General features: G+C 40.0%; 1 protein-coding gene across 3 annotated transcripts in view; it reads right to left on the minus strand.

Moving 5' to 3' along the window:
• Window positions 1-1,800: 1,800 nt before the first annotated feature.
• Window positions 1,801-20,787, minus strand: part of LIN52 (lin-52 DREAM MuvB core complex component) — a 120,407-nt gene continuing 101,420 nt past the window's right edge. For 2 of the 3 annotated variants that reach the window (XM_060004207.1, XM_060004206.1), the window contains exon 6: window positions 1,801-3,836. In XM_060004207.1, coding sequence (XP_059860190.1) covers window positions 3,781-3,836 — 56 coding nt within the window. In that variant the 3' untranslated portion in view covers window positions 1,801-3,780. Of the gene's footprint in view, window positions 3,837-12,489; window positions 12,596-20,787 lie in introns of those variants that run through there. The other variant, XM_060004210.1, reaches the window with a different exon arrangement.

Below are 20,787 nucleotides of genomic sequence, written 5' to 3' on the forward strand. Positions count from 1 at the left end.
AAACAGAAACTGCAGAACATAATCAAATGCTTGGAGATGGAGTTTGTGCAGAAGTTGAGAGCTGGTATGAAACCCTGTTATCTGATCCCTGGGACCATCACCGTGGCCCACTGCCCATTTCCTCCCTTCCTGCTCTGCATTTACCTTCCTGTGATGCCTTAATCCTGGAGGAAACAGAAGGGACCAGAGCATCCCACTGAAAATGAAATTCCTTGGCTTTATTATAAAGCCCTTATGGAAGTCCAAACACCCTTCGGAAGCCACAGGGGCAATGGAATGACTTTCACCAGCTTCGTTTTCACTGCTCTGATTTGGGTGAGTTCAGAAGACAGAGGAGCTAAAATAACCTGCAGCCAGAGGACCAAAAACAAGGAGCAGTTAGCAGTTGTCCATTTAAAAAAATACAATCAGTAGGTAACAAAAAGATAAATTAATGATAGCATTTTGATATCAATGCAATTGATAGCCTGTGAACTTCTACTGCTCCAACAATGAAAAGAAAGCCAAGCAAATCAGCTGAGGCCTAAAACCTGAGAGACGGAAGAGAGCAAGAAGCAATGAGACCGTTGGTGAGAACAGCTTAGAATAAGAATTTGAAAATGTGCCTCCAGGCACCAGTGCTATGCTTCTCAGGACTGGTGCTGCTCACGGGCGGCAGATGCGAGGCATGGATGGTATGTGGAACAGCAAAAGAAAAGAGAAGACAAACCTGTAGGCAAATGATATTTATTTATGCGAAAAATCATCTCTAAAGATTTAGAGCAGCATATTTGTCATGCTGTACCTTTTCAGTCAATCAACCAGCCATGCTTTTCTAGATCAGAGAAATCTACTGTCCACCCAGATGTCTTCTTGGGAAACAATGCTGAATCAATGATGCTAAGCAATTTGCTTTCCTTGAACGGGAATGTTTTTTCTAAAAGGGCATATGCTCTGGTCTGGAGCAGGTACACCATCAGTGGGTGAAAGCAGTAGTACTGATTAGCACTTCCTCTTTAGTTCCTGAACAGAGTTGTAAAGAAATGCTTACTAACGGTTTTCGCAGGTGGCAGAGAAATATTTGTTTTTGATCTGTCACGTTTAACTGGAAGCATGCAAACAGGTAGGTCATGAACCCCCAGTTCAAAGAAGACACTGACAAAGAACTAGATGTGTGGGAGACAGCCACAATCTCAGAGAGCAGATAATTTAGCGGGGCAATTAAGACATGTACTCAGATGACTTAAATATAAGGTGGACTGTAGTAATAAGAGTCATAAGGAGGTATACATAAATGCTGTAGGAATGGAGGGGGAAGGATTATGTCCAGCTGGATCATGCGGGGTTTACAGGAAGGATAGGTTGATGTGTAGGAAAAGGATGCAAGACTTTCTAGGCACTCAATGGCAAGAACAAAGGCATGTAAGTGAGGAATTGGGAACTGTTCAGATTAACTGGAACAGAGACTTCATATACTGGAGAGAAAGGAAACCAAACTGGAGGGTTGATTAGGATTAGATGTAGAGAGTTTTAAATGCCAGGATGATGGATCTAGACTTTATTAGTAGAGGAGGCGAGGTATTAAAGATTTTTAAACACTGTTTAGGGAGGTGAGCAGTAATGAGCTGGGTGCCTGGTAGGACAGAATGGCAGCTAGAGACCACGCAGTAGATGACCATAAAGCCCCACACCACCCACTGTGATATTAAAGGGAAGATAGTGGGTCATCTGCCATTATAGTTGTGCTTTCTGACGAGGTCTGTGCTTTAAATGTGCAAGTTGGCCTTTTGAGGAAAAACTCACTCTCCTATAAAAGGAAAATATTTATTATGATGACATAGACACCACCATATACAAAGTACAGTCCTCTAACACCCTGAAATACATACATGCACACATTGTACATAAATTTATATTATCAATATAAAAATACATCATTAACATCTCTAAGGACGGCAAATACAAAACCAATAAATATCACAATTCTAAAACATCTACTTACATTAAGTGCTGGTGAATAAGATGACAGTAAAAGGAAGAGGCCAAAGCAGACCAAAAAACCAACTACATAGCTTCAGTTTACAGACTGGAGTTGGTTTGGGGGAGGTATCCCAATGTTATCCATATGTTTCTCAATTTCCCCAAGCACTTAGAAGTGCCTGACGTCATCAACTCTCAAAAACAGAGCAAAGTTAGAATTTGACATTATGGCACTAGTTTTTGCACACCCCCCTTTCTCTCTCTCTCCCCATCTTTCACATTCTTTAACCGCATTTAAGATAAAGGAATGTCAATAATAAGCTTTACTTAAAATCAAAGCCTCTATAGCCTAACCTTCTATATAGCACCCAAGCAGAATGTTTTCCTTCTCATACTCTCCTTTATGTCTTGTGTTAAATTCCACCCCACTTATCAATAGGTAAAATTGCATGGATGGTCAAATGGTGCAAATGAGAGAAAAATCCAACCTTAACTCTAGCATGGGAAACAAGGCAGAAGTGTCAGAAAATGGTTAATGAACCAGCTATTAAACTGAATAGTTTTGTGCCCTAGCAGACACTCGGGACCAAAACCTTGACCACAACATTCCTTGTGTCCAAACACCAACACACTACTGCCACATGGATGTTCTTTTCATAAAGTTTAGGAAACCCCATGTGCTTCTACAAACAACAGAGCCGGGGGCTGGCTTATAAGACAAAATAAGGAGAACATGTATAATCAATTTTACCCACGGGCTAGATTTTCAGGTTTTAACGTAGAGACAGATAACTGGCAAAGAGCTCCATAAGAGTTGTAAAGTCAGGGAATTCTCTTTTTCTTCTGTGTGTGTGTGTGTTTCTGTCACATGGCTGGAATATCTAATCTGTGCTGTGAGATGGGACAAGGGGGGCAAAACATTGCCACCATTCCACAGCACATTCCTTTAAGGTCAAGCAGAGTTTCTAGTTTTTAATCAAATGGGAACTCCTGCAAGCAGTCCCCTTCTCCTATCTTTCAGGCCATACTGACTTTCTCACTTGAATCTGTAACAGATTAACTAGAACTCAAAAGTCCTTTCTGTTACCTTTAAGTTGGTCTGGAGGTCTAGAACCCAATGCAACCCTACATATGCCTTTCACTGTACAAGCTAATCCCAGGAGGGACCTGATTCACAGGGATCCCCTTCCCTGGAGTCAGACTGACGGTGGGGGCTGGGAGGTGGGGAATGCAAGGCATTGGGGGATGGGACTCTCTTGAGAGATGTAGAATTTTAAAAGCATTTCTCCAGCTGGGGATTCCTGGAACCTAGTATACAGTGGTGAGCCTGCAGGCCAAGCTGCATGGTCTGGTCCAGAATCTAATTGGTCTCTGGTCTCCTTGCATCATAAACACCTCCTAAGAGATCAAGTACAATTCAAAAGAACTTGTCCCATCAACACATCTCAACTGACTTTGCTATCACTGAATCAAATCAACTGTAAGATCCTGGAGCTCCAGAATCATTTCCGGAAACGAGAAAGCAGGACTTTGACCTTTAAGAATGATATACCTTCTGGTGTTACCAACATCCGAGGCTGAGACGGTCACAGTCTAGAAGCTGAATGAATAACTGCACCACAGATCCTTGGATAGAGCAGATTCTTCTCTTGCCGCCGAATGTCCTCAGAAGCGCAGAGTGCCAGGAGCAGGGGAGAGGGTCAGTCCTGGAGGTGCACCCTCCGGCCTCTGGGCAGGAAGCAGTGAGGTGCACGTCATCAGAACTGCACTGGGAGGGAAGCACGGTTCCAGTCTCCAGGGCATCCTGTCCGCAAGCAGCTGCTACTTCTTGGGCTTCTCTAGAATGTTGAGGAATTTCCCCCGTGTCATCTCTCTGGCTGGAATCACAAAGCAAATGAAAGATAAATGAAGACCTAAAATCTGAAAAAGCGTTCACAGGAAGACTTAATTTAAGAATGCAGATTGATTTAAATTGTATACAAAGTTGCTACGATAACAGATTCAATCTCTACTAACCTCCAAAATGGGAGAAAAACAAACCACTATTGACAACAAACTGTACCAAACTGTTCTGAAGTTGGTAATTACTATAACGCGCAGGCCAGCTGGGGAAATCTTTATCATTTACCCTTGGGTTTGCTCTTGGAGGCTAAAATCCAACCAAGATTAGATTAGAGTCTTTTCTGGATTGTTGGTCTCTGGACATTTATAATCTCAAATCAAAATTAGAGATTATTTACCCCATCTCTCAGCAGTGGTAGTCCCTGGATACTGTAATGTAACAGAGTTTATATTCCCTCAGTGCAGTTCATCTGTGGATGGAGTAATAAAGTAGGGTGTATAGAGCTTTGGTCTTCTCTCTCTTGGCATTGTCAGTCCTTAGATATTTAATATAGCCAGGCAAGGTTTATGTGTCTTTTTCTCACTTTCAGCACCATCAATCTTTGAATGCTGTAGTTACAAGAGGGTTTATACAGCTACTTTCCTACATATGAGGCTCTGAAATGAAAGTAAAACATTTCTCAGTTACAAGACCCACTCCAGAAGCCCCCCATTTTAGCTCTGTCAAGCAAATCCTCAAAAATTGTACGTGGCATAACCCCTTTCATCCTCATCCCCACAAGATCATCTTTTTATGTCTCTTAAATGGATGTAACAGAGCTGAAAGTTTCCAGTGGCTGGCCTGGGGGCCAGAAGTCTTCTGGAACCATGCAGTGAACACACAGCAGGCTATGGTGCCCTGTGGCTTCCAAGGACGTGTCTCCATCTTGGCCAGAGGAGTGAGGTGGCTAGGGAGGCACCTGCAGGGGTGAGAAGGACCTTCACCCTAGCCTCCTTGCTTCCCTTCCCCGGTGCAGAACAAATGGTGCTAGATGAATGGGCTCCCACTCCCCCACCCCACCATCTACATTTAATAGTTCTTGGTTTATTTGTACAAGGAAGAAATAAAACAGTACAAACTTTGTAACCAGGAAAGCTTTTGGTAACTGCAGTCTATACATTCCCCATCTTTCACAAGTTCCAAAGCTCCAACAAAGGGAAAGGAAATCCCATTAACTAGGAATGGAAGCCCCAGCGTTGGGCTTGTCTCATGTGCCCTCAACCGTACCCTGGCCCAAATCAAACTGACCATTCCTTCCTTAGTGGGTTTACGCCAAATCCCATACATACAAAGTTCCTATAAGACTTGCAATTACTTGTTGATATACTTGTCTTCCTCCATGGAAGTCGAAGAACTGAGGGCAGAGATTGTGTTTTATTATTCTTTTTATCACCAGCACCTAGCATAGTGCTGGACCCGGTATCTGCTGAATAAATGTTGGCTGGATGAATGATAATATACAAAAGAACTAGAACCAAGTAGGAACAGAGTAAAGTTAGTTTCCTTCCATTTCACAGACAAACAATAAGACTTGTTAGTGACCCTCATTGCTCCATTCTCTACATTGTGGGATTCTTTTAAAATTTACCTTGCTTATTCAGCAAGAAAAGTCATTTCCCTTGATGGAAGTAGTGCCAGATTCATGGAGAGATCCAGGGACAAGGACTAACTACTCCAGAAGAAATCCAAACAAGTATTTTATTGCCCAGGGGAGGGAGCATGGATTTCTTTCAGAGAACACAGGATCTGAATGCAGTTTAAGTTCCAACTCTAATATTTAACAGCTGGGCGAGACCTTGAGCTGGGAAAGATCTCTGCGCCTCAGTTTCTTCATCTGTAAAATGAGTAGCATATTAATGCCACCTGCCCCGCCCTCTAGGGTATTCAGCCATGATCATGCTTGGTATAGTGGTATTATTAACACAACGCCTTTCAGAGGAGGGTAAGTAGTCTATTGCTTCTCTTGCATGCAGTATTTCCTAAGTGAATAAGTGAATGAATTGTGATAAGGGAGGCTAGCAATCTCGAAAATCCCATTCCTTGGAATCTTTTCCCTCAGCCTGATCTATAGGAATTGACTTATACTTTTGGCCAGAGTGGGTCGCATCATTTATTCCTACTTGGATAGGTTTTCTGCCTACTCTCCAGTGCTTATTAATGAATTTAAACACAGTATCAAATGATCCTGCAAAGTGGTTAGAAGCAGGTGCTCTGGAAATCAGACTTGAGTAATACAATACTCAGCTGGGTAGAACAGAGCCCTGTTCCAAAAATCCTGGGCCAGGAGCACTGTACTGATCTTACTAATTATTTCTGCCTACTGTCCTTCATGTCCCACAATTCTTTGCTCTTTTCTTCCCCAAATGGGAGAATGACCAATATTTGAAGACTTAAAATTTTACAAGACCCAATCTATTCGAGGGATCAAAAGGATTTAAAAGGAAAAAAAAAATGGATATTCCAAAGTCTCTCAGTGGCAAGCTCTCCTTGAATTTAACCAATCCTTTTTAACAACCCCCTTCCACTCAGTCATTCCTCCCCCTTCAACCTAATTAAGTACACAGAGCTGCAGCGAACCACCGTAAAAGTAGAAGTATTCCAAAAGACATCATCTTTTACGTGGGAGGGGTGAAAGTTTGCCTACTCGCTGTTCCTATATAGGAGATACACAAATTTGTGACACAGCTAGCTGCTCCCTAACAGAGGGCTGTGCCCTATATATCACATCCTAGGCACCAGCCCCTTTTTGTGCAGAGAAATTGCTGTGAGTCAGGGGCTGCTCTGGAGCACATGCCCTCCTGTTCACTTGTCATCAGAGATGTTAACATCTCTGATTAATTCATATACCCCTTATATTATTCCTCATCTCTTTATCCTTGGCTCTCCTGTTCTACTGCAATGTAAAGATTCTTACCGACCTGCTATAGTAATCACCACCCGCTAACTACACACCCCCCCAAACCTAGTGAAATTGTTTAGCGATGCCAACCGCGCTTTTAATTTGCAAGACATCAGACACAGAGGTAATTTATACCAACATCTGTTCGTTTTTGACTTCTGAAACAAACTCACACATGCTGCTACAAAATCCCATTAGGAGTAGGGAGACAGCCTTCTGCTACTATTCTGTATTCCTCTTCTACACAGACACACAGACACAGACACACAGACACAGACACACACACACACACACACACACACACACACCCCCCTTCCAGTAGGGTTTATAATGTAAATGTGTTTTACTAAAAAACTCCCACCAAGGATTTCAGATCTCTTTGGGAAAAAACCTTTAGAGAAATCTATGCTTGCTGACAGAGGACAGTAAGGTATTTCTATGTCCTTCTGCCTAGTTCCATCCCTTCTTTCCAACAGTTACCACTTGGTATAATTCTTGCACTAATGACCAGGGTAAGATTACATACTCTTCAGCTTGGCACTTCCAATTCCTGCCTTCTCTCCTGCTTCTCTTTTCCCACAATGTGTTAGAAGACGATCCTGGGGACCATAAAGTTGCGAGAGAAAGTTTTATCTGGAGTTAACACCATTTCTTAACTATTTTCTGGTTCTGGATTGATTCTCTAGGATTACAAGATTCAACAGGAAGGCAGCACTGCTACCACAGTCGAATCACTATGCTCAGAGGGATCGACTGGTCATCAGCCACCAGTGTATGCTCTGCAGAAGAGAAGCATGATCTCCACGTCAAGTCATGATTTACAGGCCCTCCTATGCTGGGCACACACCATAAACTGAGAAAGCCATAGTCAAGACTCTCACCAAAGGGTGAACATGTGAACTGCTGCTGAGTGTGGGACATGGGACACATTTAAAGACAGCAAATGGATAAACTATAATCAACTTCCAGGTTGATGCAGTTTCTGTCACCCCTTCATAGTTTCCCTAGGGCTGTCAGGTTCACAGCAGCTGTAAATACCTGGGTATACTTTAGAGAGGTCAGGGCTGAAGGGAGGACTCCATTCTGCTTGCTGTGAAGGTGGTGTGTGCTTTAATGTAATCTCTTCTTTAGACTCTCCAATTCCGCCATCCTACATTTAGCCTTGCCTCTGGCTCCCTTTCCACAATGACTATCCCCAAACTGTCTTCTCTGCGGTAAATCTTCCGGTGGCTGGTTGAAAAAGATTCAGTGGTACAGACTGATTTCTCACCAGTGGGGGCATGAGGGATTACCAGAGGCACCCTGGTTAACGAGATTGGGTGCAGAATCTCTCACGAGACCAGCCCTCTATGCCAGGGCTTTGCACCTTTCGCCCATGACATATGGGTTTCATTATAGAAAGATTTTCCAGATTATAACTTTGAGGCAACTGCCTGATAAAATTCTGCTTGGCTTTCATATAGGGAACAATGTAAAGATTAAGTAACTTTTAATGAAATGGAAGAAACTCATAGCATTTGGTTTGCAGTTCCAATGCAAACCACTTTAAATATTTATATTGTGCCTCAATATAATTAAATCAATATAAATAAAAACATTAGCGAGGCGGATGGTTCTCTCATATCCTGAAAAGCAACAACAGGCTGTTTAGGAGACTCTGAGTGGCCAGGAAACAAAGGAGACAGCATAACGCTGTGAAAAGAGCAGGGCATGCATGTATTTATTTATTCATTCATTCATTCATTCATTTATTTATTTTGGCTGCGCTGTGCAGCTTGCAGGACCCTAGTTCCCTGACCAGGGATTGAACCCGGGCCCCCAGCAATGGAAGCGTGGAGTCCTAACCACTGTAACATCAAGGAATTCCCAAGAGCAGGGCTTTTAGCATTGGACAGGCTTGGATTCAAACCCCAGCTCCTACACTGAGCCTGAACCACTGCAGGCAAGTCACCCAAGTCATCTCTCTGTGTTTCAGTCACCTCATCTGTTCAAGATGGGATTAATACAAGGGTCACACAGGCATTCTGTAAATGCTAGCTACTGTATGACTCTTTCTTTCATGTCAAACAAGAAGTTTATTTAAGCAACCAGATACTTGATGGGAAAATTATCTAGGATTCATTTCGTTTAGAGTAATTTATCCCTGCTTAAAGATAGATTGCCTTACACATAACAGCTATGTACAAAAAAGTTACAAAACTGCCCTGGGTTTTACAGTGATAAAGTGAAAAACATTAAAATTCTCCAATGGAACAAGGTATGCAAGGATTTTTGTTTGTTTGATTTCTGTTAAACAGTGAGAGCAAAACAACTTACTTGAATATGAAAGACGAGGACTGAATGAGCACGCCACTAATGGAGAGAGGGGGGACTGTTACAGAACCAGAATTCTGCCCCAGTTGTTGTCAAGCAAAACATAACACTGGTCATTTAGCTTAAAAAAAAAAGCCAATGTGCTTGTGTACACTAGTTACTTCAACTACAATAAAGACGTGAGGAAGGGGTATATGAAAGAATAGAGAAGTCCATACTGTAGTAGTCAGGATGTGGGAGAACCAAACTGCAGTCTTCTAACTGCGAAGGTCTTCTTGGTCTGTGGGAACTGAGATCTGGAGTAAAGAGCAAGTTCCCTTCATAGCAGACACCTCCTGTCTGCTGCTGGAACACACTGACGGCATCTTGACTACTATAGTACGGATTTCTCTGTTCTTCCATGTACCATTTCCCCACTCCTTTACTGTACTTAAAGTAACGGGTGATGTACACGAGCATATTCCCTTTATTTTTTTTAAGCTAAATGACCAATGCTATGTTTTGATCGACAACAACTGGGGCAGAATGCTGGTTCCGTGACAGCGCCCCCTCCTCCATTAGTGGCATGCTCATTCAGCCCTTCTCTTTCATAATCCAGTAAGTTATTTTGCTCTCACAGTGTGTCTGTTTCATGAATTGGCTGCCTATTAAGCTGGAATCTGACCTACCTCAAATGACAAACCCTGTCATTCACAGTAAGCCTTCATTAGTTTACTAAGTGGCGTATGCTTAATCTTAATCTGTGCGCCACAGAACTGTCCAGCCCCGCCACCTTCAAATTAATATGATCATTGTTCTTAGCCTTGACTCCTTCCTTGGGTTTTCCATCGGTCATGGGAAACAACAGAGTCTCCGCAGCTGCCATTTCACAAAAGAGAAAAGGTACCAGGTCAGTACCGAATGCGCACACAAGCAGCACCAGGAGTGGCAAAAAGAGGATGAACTATTTATTTTTTAAAGGCTCTCAAATGTAAAACAAAGGGAAACATGCCTGACTTGCATCTGTGTAACACGTATACTCTGGAGGTTCAAACCTGGGTGCTAGTTAGAGGCAGCGACCTTCCTTAACTACACCAGCAGCTTCTTCTAGCAAAAAGGAGCACATAAAACCCTAGTTAGTTCGGTTTAAATCAATGTGCTAAAAGGTTATCTATTTAACTAGATTTATAGAAGGGGTTTTGTAGAAATGATGCCATTTGTTATGATTACAGTTTTGACTTTTTTTTAACAATTATTTTTTAGTTGAAGGCGTTCTAATTCCGCTGAGGGACCTCCTAGTCATGAGTGTGTGCTATGCAGAAGAGAAGCATGAAGGGGATGGATGAATAGTTAAGTTAGTCACGTACAGAGCCTACCTACTATGTACTAGGTATTAGGGAAAATTCAAATAAATGAGAAGTGGCCTTTGAGATGGAGCTATCTAGCTGTTCACAGGTGCCTTGGTACATCAGAGGAGAACAAAGGAAACCAATGTGATTTACAGTGCTGATTTCTCTCTCACAGGAATGAGAAAGTTTTCCTGTCACTCCGGCATAGGGCCGGCGTACAGCAGAGCAGTTCCAGGCAGGCTCCCAGACTGAGATTCTTCACCATGCTCCAGTTCAGATCTCCACAAAAACCTATCACTAAGTGATCAATAATTCAAGTCAAGAACTAAGCACTTTATAATGCCTCTGATATGAGAGTGGCTGGGGCCACTGTCAAGAGCAGAAGGTGCTATGAACTGAGCATGGTGTTCCTGGATGAGAAGGAACTCTCTTGGGACCTCATTTGAATACTTGGTGGCCCTCAGAAAATGGTGTAATTGTAATATGGTCTACTGACCATTCTCAGTCAACTCTTGTGGGAGAGTCCACTCAACGTAAGAGTTTATGGTAGAGGGACTTCCCTGGTAGTGCAGTGATTGAGAAACCACCTGCCAATGTAGGGGACACAGGTTTGAGCCGTGGTCCAAGAAGATCCCACGTGCCGCAGAGCAACTAAGCCCATGCACCACAACTACGGAGCCTGCACTCTAGAGCCCGTGAGCCACAACTACTGAGCCCGTGCCACAACTACTGAGCCCATGTGCCACAACTACTGAAGCCCAAGCGCCTAGAGCCCGTGCACCGCAAGGAAGACCCAACGCAGCCAAAATAAATTTAAAAGAAAAGATTTTATGGTAGAAATCTCACTTTTCTCTAAAATATATAAAAGCAGCATTTGAAGGCAGACAGAACAGCCTTAGGCTTTTGCCCAAAATTCTTTGAGAATGAAATAATATCTAAGAAAAAAACAGTCTGGATGCTACATCCATGACCAAACTATCATTGACTATGAAAATCTTCATCCTAAGAATTCTCGGAAAATCCTTTTTGGGGCACACTTCCCAGATTCTCTTTCTATTCAGTGTCTTGTCTCTCTAACATGACTTTTTCTTCTGAAAGAGTGGGTGGCTAAGAACTATGTTCTCTCCCGTGAATTCAGGAAAAGAATTTTATATCAAACATTTTTTTTTCAATTCATAGTAAGGGCCACTTCCAGAGAATGTTTTATCCAAGAAGTAATATAAAAAAGAAAAGCCAGGACTCAATGTACAGTTAAATGCATTTGGACAGTTCCAATATGGAAAATAATTTTAATGGCTTTTCACAACGGGGGGGAAAAAAAAGGACAGAAACATCCAGCCAACAGATTTATTCTCAGAATATAAACCATCAAGCAGGAACATAAAATACGGGAAGTGTCACCCATGATGCCTGAAGGCTGAAAGAAGTAGAAGAATCTTAATTGTCAGGTATTTGAAAAATGCTGTATTCAGGTGAAAGCCTATGTTTCTCCATCAACTCTCCTTGCTCTGCCCTCTTTCAAGAGCAAAACAAGACTAGATTTCAAATATTCAACCCTTTTTATCATCCTTCTCCCTACTGAAAAACAAAACAAAACAATAACAACAAACCCCAAAGATTTGTGTTCAAGAAATGAGACCTAAAAACTTCTTATTTGTATTTTGTTTCCTCTTCAGAGGGCCTCACAGGCCTATTTCACTTGGTTCCACTTCCAAGGGTAAACTCAGTTGAACGAACAGCAATGAGATCAAAGCAATGGATTAATACACTCGGGGCAAACTTTTATTAAATACTCATAAATTTTTGCAGAACATTCACACTTCAGGGCCTTCACATAGTAATACATCGTGGTGAAACACTTATTGTGACCAAAGGCTAGTAGCTTCACACAGTCTTAATTTCCTCATTCATAAAGTGAGTACAGCAATAATAATCTACCATGTAAGGTTAAGAAAGAACTAGTCAAACTGATTTCATCAGGACACAAAATATTTTGCCCCAAGTTAGAGTAATTTATTCACAGGCAATATCCCACTCCCAGGAAAATCAGACCAAGATCACAGTATAGATGAATTTCAAAGGACTTGGATATTAAGAAAATCCTCCTGCTTGGAACATCCCCACCTCAAGGTGCTGGCAGCAGCAAACGTCTACAGAGGATGGAGGCCCCAGTCTTCTTGACCCACAGGGCAGGGAAAGAGTTACATCTTCACACTGCGAAGCCAATAAAAACCTCTCTTGATTATAATTTAGATAAGAACCACTGGATTGAATAATAATGTCTGAAACTCCCCTGGCTGTTTCACCTTGAGACGTCCATCACTGGGTTAAACATGATGCTAATTGCATTTGGATTGATTAATTTCTCTCACTCCTGTCTATTCGAATAACGCTTAACAAAATAATCATAGCACCCAGAGCCAAATCTTTTCCGTCAAAGGAATGAAGCCATCAGAACAGGCAGAGATGAAAGAAATGAAGATGACCCGTAATTACAGCTACGGTGATATCATTACCATATTATACGAAATGAGTGTGGGGGGAGGGGGAGGAGAGGGAGGAGGGGCTGAGATTATTTATTTTTTTTAATGAAACGCTACGATCTAAGAATACAGATTTGATATCAAGTGGAACACAGAGAAATACAGAACTTTAAAAAAATACAAATCTTGCTCATGAAATTGCAAAATCCGACAAACACTGAGGCCCAAGATACATCAAATGTCTTGGGCTGTGAGCAGGTATTATTCATGCCACTATTTTTTTACCACAATATCACTTTGCTTATGACTTACATAGAGATAGAAGATGCTGTCTTGATACCACAAGCACTCCTATAGTTACTGGAGAATTTTTCTTTAAGCCAGGGAATAAGATCATTTTATTGTAATTTTGTTAGAGGTGGCCTTGTTTGTAAAATTAGAATCTGACTTTTAACTGCAGGTAGTTCCAGTTTAAGATACCAAAGAAAATGTCTATGAATCTTCACGCATGGTTCATCTGACAGTAGCATGGACTTAACTCACCAGAAAGGAAGAATATATTTCCCTACTTTCTTGTTGTTTGATATGACCTTTTAATATATATGATATAGAAAAACCTATGATCGCATAGGATTTGAACTTTGGTCTGAATCTATCACTTATTAGATGGTGCTCTCTGGTAAATTCTGTAGCCTCTTTGTGCCTCAGTTCCTTCATCTGTAAAATAGGGGATTAGTACCTACCTGAGTGGGTTGTATGAGACTTAAGACAATACATTTAAGTCCTCAGTAGGTGCTGGCACAAGAAGAAATTTCCCCCTAAGATTAATTTTATGGCTATTTACAGAACCTTGAACGTGTTTTTGTTTTTGTTTTGGTCAGTCTGCAAGGCATGCAGGATCTTAGTTCCCTGACAAGGGACCTAACCCGCACCCCCTGCAGTGGAAGCACCTCGTCTTAACCACTGGCCCGCCAGGGAAGTCCCTTGAATGTTTTGGTTATTTCATTTAATGAAGTTATTTCAAATAGACACTGTAAAGTACCTTGAATATAGATTTTAACAAATATTTGTGAAATAAATAAATAGGATACTTAGAAGATGCATTATTCTAATAGGCTAGAAATATCTGGGGGATATTTTTGCTACGGTATTTTATTTTATTTTTAAAATTTTATTTATTTATTTTTTAACATCTTTATTGGAGTATAACTTTATAATGGTGTGTTAGTTTCTGCTTTATAACAAAGTGAATCAGCTATACATATACATATATCGCCATATCTCTTCCCTCTTGCCTCTCCCTCCCACCCTCCCTATCCCACCCCTCTAGGTGGTCACAAAGCACCAAGCTGATCTCCCTGTGCTATGCGGCTGCTTCCCACTAGCTATCGGTTTTACATTTGGTAGTGTATATATGTCCATGCTGCTCTCTCACTTTGTCCCAGCTTACCCTTCCCCCACCCGTGTCCTCAAGTCCATTCTCTAGTAGGTCTGCATCTTTATTCCTGTCCTGCCCCTAGGTTCTTGCTACGGTATTTTAAACAGAGAACCATCATTAAGTTGAAAACAATAAAAACAGATATTGAAATTGTTTTACTTAGCTTGGACAAGAAGACATGTTTTTCTATTTTGTTATATAACAAATACTCCCAAAGAAAACAAGCATATGTATTCTGAATTTGTAATCATTCAGTAGTAAATGTGAACAGTGCTTTAAAAGAAAAAAAACAAAACACTGTATTTCTGCCAGGTTAAAACAAGAGTCTAAACCATTTACTATGTTAACTCGGTATTCTCTGCTTTCTTTCTGGGTAAGAGAGGCAATGTATACAGTAAAAAGGATTTCTCTTATCTGGCTTTGGAATTAGATGGGTCTAGCTTTGATTCAAATCCCAGCCCCTCTCCCCCCCCATTTACAGGTGTTAAGACCTTAAGCAAATTATTTTTATGAGCATCAGTTTTCTCATTCATAAAATGTAATTATAAAATAGACTTTGCAGTCTTGTGAGATAAAATGAGGTATGAAAATCCTTTATATTGCCTGGCGTATAGTAGGAAAGTCTATAAATGGCAACGTTAATCATTTTTTTAATCTGTCAAATCTCAGTTCAAACATCACCTTTTCAAAGAGGCCTTCTGTGGCCACCCTATCCAAAGTGAGTCCTCTTGGTTACTTTCTTTCATATCAACACATTTACTTCCTTCACAGCACTTACCAAAATCTGAAATTAACTTTGTTTATTTCTCTTCATGCTCCTTGAAGTTCTACAGAGCCTCCTGCTCTATCCCCAGCAACTAGAACAATACCAGGCACATGGGAGGTGGTCAACTATATATCTATTGAAATAATTTATTCATATATGAGGAAAGAGGAAATCTGCTTCCTTTTCAATTCTTAATTCAATACTGTGCATAAGAAATTTTTGTCCTAGTAAAATTACCTATGTTTTTGACCCAGCAATTTTACTTCTAGGTAGCTACCCAAAGATACACCAGCAAAAATATTACATAGGGTATTCATATTCCTATTCATTTCAGCACTATCTGTAATAATTGAAGATTGGAAACAACTCAAATTTAGGGAAGGGACTCCATACTACAGAGTACTGTGCAACTGTATGAAGGAATGAAGAAGAGACTTATACATTGCTATGGAGCGATCTCCAGAACATACTGCTGAGCGGAAAAAAAGCAAGGCGCAGAACACTATGTATAATATATTACCTTATGTGGAAAATTAGGACATGGAGAAATACACAGGTATATTTACTTATATTTTCAAAAGAAATAATGGAAGGATGAAGTTTAGTATTTGTTTTTACTAATAAAGATGGTTACCTAGAAGAGGAAAAAGAGAGGGGGTAGGATAGAGGTGGAAGGTAGACACTTTGGATGCACCTTATTTTATATGTTTTACTTTGGGACACCATATAAATATTTTATACATTAAAAAATTCATTAAATAGAAAAATGGCAATCTCTAAAAGTGGAAATAAACTGAAAATAACTTGAATCTCTAAAATTTGGCAATAACCACACAGTACAAAAGTTTAAATAATTCTAAAAGACATATTCTGACTATATATCCCTACAAGTACATATCCTAAAGATATAAATGAGGCACAGAGAAATCTTAAATTGCATTCAGCAGTCTTGTTGTTATATGTAGTTAGTTCTTTTGATGCTAGTCTCATTGTGGGTTAAAACATAAATAATTATGTTAGTTATTAGAAATCAAGATTTCCAGAGTAAAAGACATACTATTATAAAATCAAATACATTGTATATGAGAAAAGAATCTAAAAAAGAATGTATGTATGTATAACTGAATAACTCTGCCGTGCTCCTGAAACTAACATAACGTTATAAATCAACTAAACTCCAATAAAATTAAAATTAAAAAAAAAAACCCAAATACATTAAGTTAAAACCCTGAAACATCTTTTTTTTTTTTTTTTGCCGTACGCGGGCCTCTCACTGCTGCGGCCTCTCCCATTGCGGAGCACAGGCTCCGGACGCGCAGGCTCAGTGGCCATGGCTCACGGGCCCAGCCGCTCCACGGCATGTGGGATCCTCCCAGGCCGGGGCACGAACCCGCGTCCCCTGCATCCGCAGGCGGACTCTCAACCACTGCGCCACCAGGGAAGCCCCCCCTGCTTAAACATCTTTAATTTAAACTGGGCATACTGGTAGGAACACAATTTCTTTTTCTCTTAAAAAACAAAACAACAACAACTCATTTACCAACCCTGTCCATGGAAAAAGCCCAGAAGCAATGACAGTCCAGTACCAATTAATACTCTTAGTACTTAGATTTCTACTAAAACGAAGATTTCTACTCCCAGGGTTCCTTGGAGAAATGGATAAGATTCTAAGTCTGAAGTAAATGAACAAGGAATATCTTGACACGCTGAAAGGAAGGAAGTTACCAAAGATTACTAGGGTCATGTCAAATGACACAGAAGTCAGCATAAAGGGGTGTCCACTAACTAAAGATGGGACAGTTTTGAGTGTCAAAAACAATAATGATTATAGTGCTTAGAAATACATTAAATAGTATTTTAATGTATTATATTTAAAATAATATTAATATATTATATTAAATTATAATACACTAGTATACTGTATTATATTTAATATATTATATTTTACTATAATATTTCTTAAAAGCCCTCAGTCACTTCAACTCATTTCATGTTCTGAAAATTGGTAAGTAAAAGCGGGGGAAAATCAAGCATTTTTTCTGCCTTTCCTCTTTGGACCACATTTCAGGGAAACCAAATAGTTGCTGATTTATTAGAATAGTAATCATCATCATTATTATTATTATGGAAAGAATGAGACTGATACCACCTAAACCCACTGATCTTCACTGAAACTAGAACAAATGAAGGTCCTGTGTTTCATATGCAACAATAGCAAGTACACTTATGAAGCATTCTTGCCAAAAAGACTGACTCCGAACCCACTTTATTCTCTAACTCTACTAGATTACAGGAAATTTGGGGGAAAAGAGGACCATGTGGAACGCTACCACCATGAGAAAAATCATCCAAATTTAAAATGTGGGAGGTCCTCCTGGACAAACAACCCAGTTTCTTTAGCAATTAAATAGCATGGGGCGGGGGGGGGATAACCTAGAAGAAGAAGAGTGTGCTTATAGAGAAGATTAAGTGACTGAAGACTGATGTCAATCAAATGCAATGTGTAGAACTTGTCCAGATGTTGACTCATACAAACCAACTGTGAAAAACACAATTTTTAACCAAACTGGACATGGACTATAAGACGTTACTAAGGAATTATTATTTTATGTTGTTTGGTGTAATAATTGTGTGTGTTTTTTAAAGGCCTTCTTAGTTAGAGATACATACTAAATTATTTATGAATGACATGGTACTAGGATTTGCTTTAAAATACTCCAGCCAACAACACAACCACAACAAAAAGTGTGATATAAGGGGGCAGAGATACAACAAGAATGGCAGAAAGTTGACAATTATTGAAGCTGGGGATGGGTACGTGGAGTTCATTATAGCATTCTTTCTAGTTAGTATATGCTTGGAAAATCTCCATAGTAAACAGAAAACTTCACCAAATGCTTCTCTGGAAATACAGCTTTTTCTCATTATCACTACATATCATAATACAATGAAGAGTAGGCCAGGGAACAGAGATGGGGATAATTAATTCTGCAGAGGACTTGGAAATGGATGGACAGGAAAAGCTGTAGAAAGGGGGTGACTTTTCATGTCATGAATGTTTATTTCCATTGTTAAATTCTTTGGATGAGGAACAAATTACACATGACCAAACAATCAAAAGCAGATTACATATTTTTTAAACTCTACCAAATCTAACTCAGGTTAAGCCTAATAATAATAAGCTGCTGCCTTCCAACCTTTATTTAAGAAATCATACAGACAAATCTAAGAGCACAATTTTCAATTTATTCATAAAATAGCTATGAGGGAAGCTCTCTGGTTCAACATTTTGCTTCTAAAAAATTCTTTGGGAGGTGGAGAGAATGAGTCTTTGGTCACTCATTTATTTATTTATATAAATTTATTTATTTATTTATTCTTGGCTGCATTGGGTCTTCGTTGCTGCGCGCAGGCTTTCTCTAGTTGCAGCGAGCGGGGGCTGCTCTTTGTTGCGGTGCGTGGGCTTCTCATTGCGGTGGCTTCTCTTGTTGCAGAGCATGGGCTCTAGGTGCGTGGGCTTCAGTAGTTGTGGCTCGTGAGCTCTAGAGCACAGGCTCAGTAGTTGTGGCGCACGGGCTTAGTTGTTCCACAGCATGTGGGATCTTCCTGGACCAGGGCTCAAACCTATGTCCCCTGCATTGGCAGGCAGATTCTTAACCACTGTGCCACCAGGGAAATCCAAGTTACACATTTATTGAATCTTCTCATAAAAAGCTTTAGGGTTGCTACAGCAGAAATTAACACATTGTAAATCAACTATACTTCAATAAAATTTAAAAAAAGAAAGCTTTAGGGTTGGTAGCAAGCCTAACTTTAAGGCTGAGGCCAGTCCAATAGCTAAAAGGAATAGCCTAATCTAAACAAAGTTACAAAAGGAATAGCTTAATCTAAACGTTCACTAGTCCTGTTAACTTTCAGCTAGTTTTTCCTCATACTATCAACAACTGTGAATATAAATGACCTCAATAATCCTACTTCACTTTGATCACTCTTTTACTTCACAGATGACGATTTATCCAATTTTAACACAAATTACTTGTTCTACCCGATAATTTGATTTTTAATTGTTGGCATTGTGGTTTCACATATGTATGGTTCATGTTTTCAACTTGACCAGACAATAAGTTCATCAATGGTAGACACTTTTAAAGATATTTTCCCTAACAGACTTGGAAAAAATACCCAATATATAGTATTTATCCAGTAAAGATTAATTTAAAAATCCTCTTTTTCCTCTAAAATAATGTAGTAGTACAAATGTACAACAATTACTGTCTTCACTTGATTATGAATTTCTTTTAAAACCACATCACATCAAGGTAAGAACTTGATCGTATGACGTGTCTACTTAGGAAGTCATATTGAGATAGGCTGGGACCTGGGACCTTTTACCGGAGTGCTTTCACCTGGACTAACATCTCTTTGAGTGACAGAATACAAAGAAACTATAAGGGACTAAAAACAACTGCACACGTGCACAGTTGGGGCAATTATGATCAACAGGATTCAAAAAGGCCACAAACCAACTGCCATTTCTGAGGTGCTGAGAGCAAAAGCAGGGCACTGTGCAGGATCCCTGTACATGGCACCACTAAAGGGGTGGGCAGATCACCTAAGCTACACCTCCTGCCCAACCCATGGACCCACCCCTGTTGTTACCCCTTTTAAGGACCCAAGCAGCTCCTCTCAGAGAGAGAGCAAGAGTACCTGTCTCTTGTTTTCACTCCCTTGTACTGCAGCACAAGCCCCAATAAAGCCTTGACTGGAATTCTCATCTGGCCTCTTATCAATTTCTATTGAATAAAGAGTCCAAGGGCCCAGGTCCATAACAATATGGTAGTGGTTATTTACCTTGTGAGTAGAAATTACAGCTAGTTAACCTTTTTTTCAAAATATCCAGTTTTGATGTTTCTGAAAAATCTTATTTACAACATATGTGAATTATTAACATAAAAGAATTAGAACACAAAAATATCCACAGCCAGAAAATTATATTATACTGTGTATAATAGTCTGCTTCACTGAAACTCGAGTTTAACCTATACATAGTTAACATAATAATAGGCATGTACTGAATGAAAAAAACACTCTTTCATTGATAGTACAGGTCATAATTTAGGATCTTAAAAACAACTTATGTGTGATCAATACGGCAAAGTATAATAGAAGGGGAAATATGGTTAGATACTATATAAACATTTACTATAATGCTTAATAATTAAAGTTAAAATATCTTTTTCATTAATTTTATTTGCATTCAAACCAAAAAAGAAGCGAAAGTGAAAAGAAGCATTTTATAGATGCTAGACCACTGGCCTCAAAATCAAAGGTCAGAGTTCTAAACTAGTTTCATCAGCTAGTCAACAAGTTCTAACTGCTCGCCCATTACATACTCTTATGCTTGCAGATAATGAGACACCAAGAGAGATCAACCAATCTTCCTTAGAAAAACCCTCCCCTCCTTTGGGCACTAAAGTTTGCTCATCAACAGCTTAATTGTGCTCTGTGTAGATACTTGTAGAGAGCTTTGCAATTATGGAGTACTTTTTTCCCCCAAGACCTTAAAAAGAAAGTTAGGTGGGGAAATCAGGAACAGATCCTATTTCAATATAGTAGAGGTTTTCAGGTAGGTTAGTTAGCATTTATTACCTGTATCAGTGGTTCTCAAGGCATGGTCCCTAGACCAACCACATTAGCATCACTTTGGGAACATGTTAGA

The sequence above is a fragment of the Delphinus delphis genome, chromosome 2 (genome assembly GCF_949987515.2).
Source record: "Delphinus delphis chromosome 2, mDelDel1.2, whole genome shotgun sequence".
NCBI classification, from domain to species: domain Eukaryota; kingdom Metazoa; phylum Chordata; class Mammalia; order Artiodactyla; family Delphinidae; genus Delphinus; species Delphinus delphis.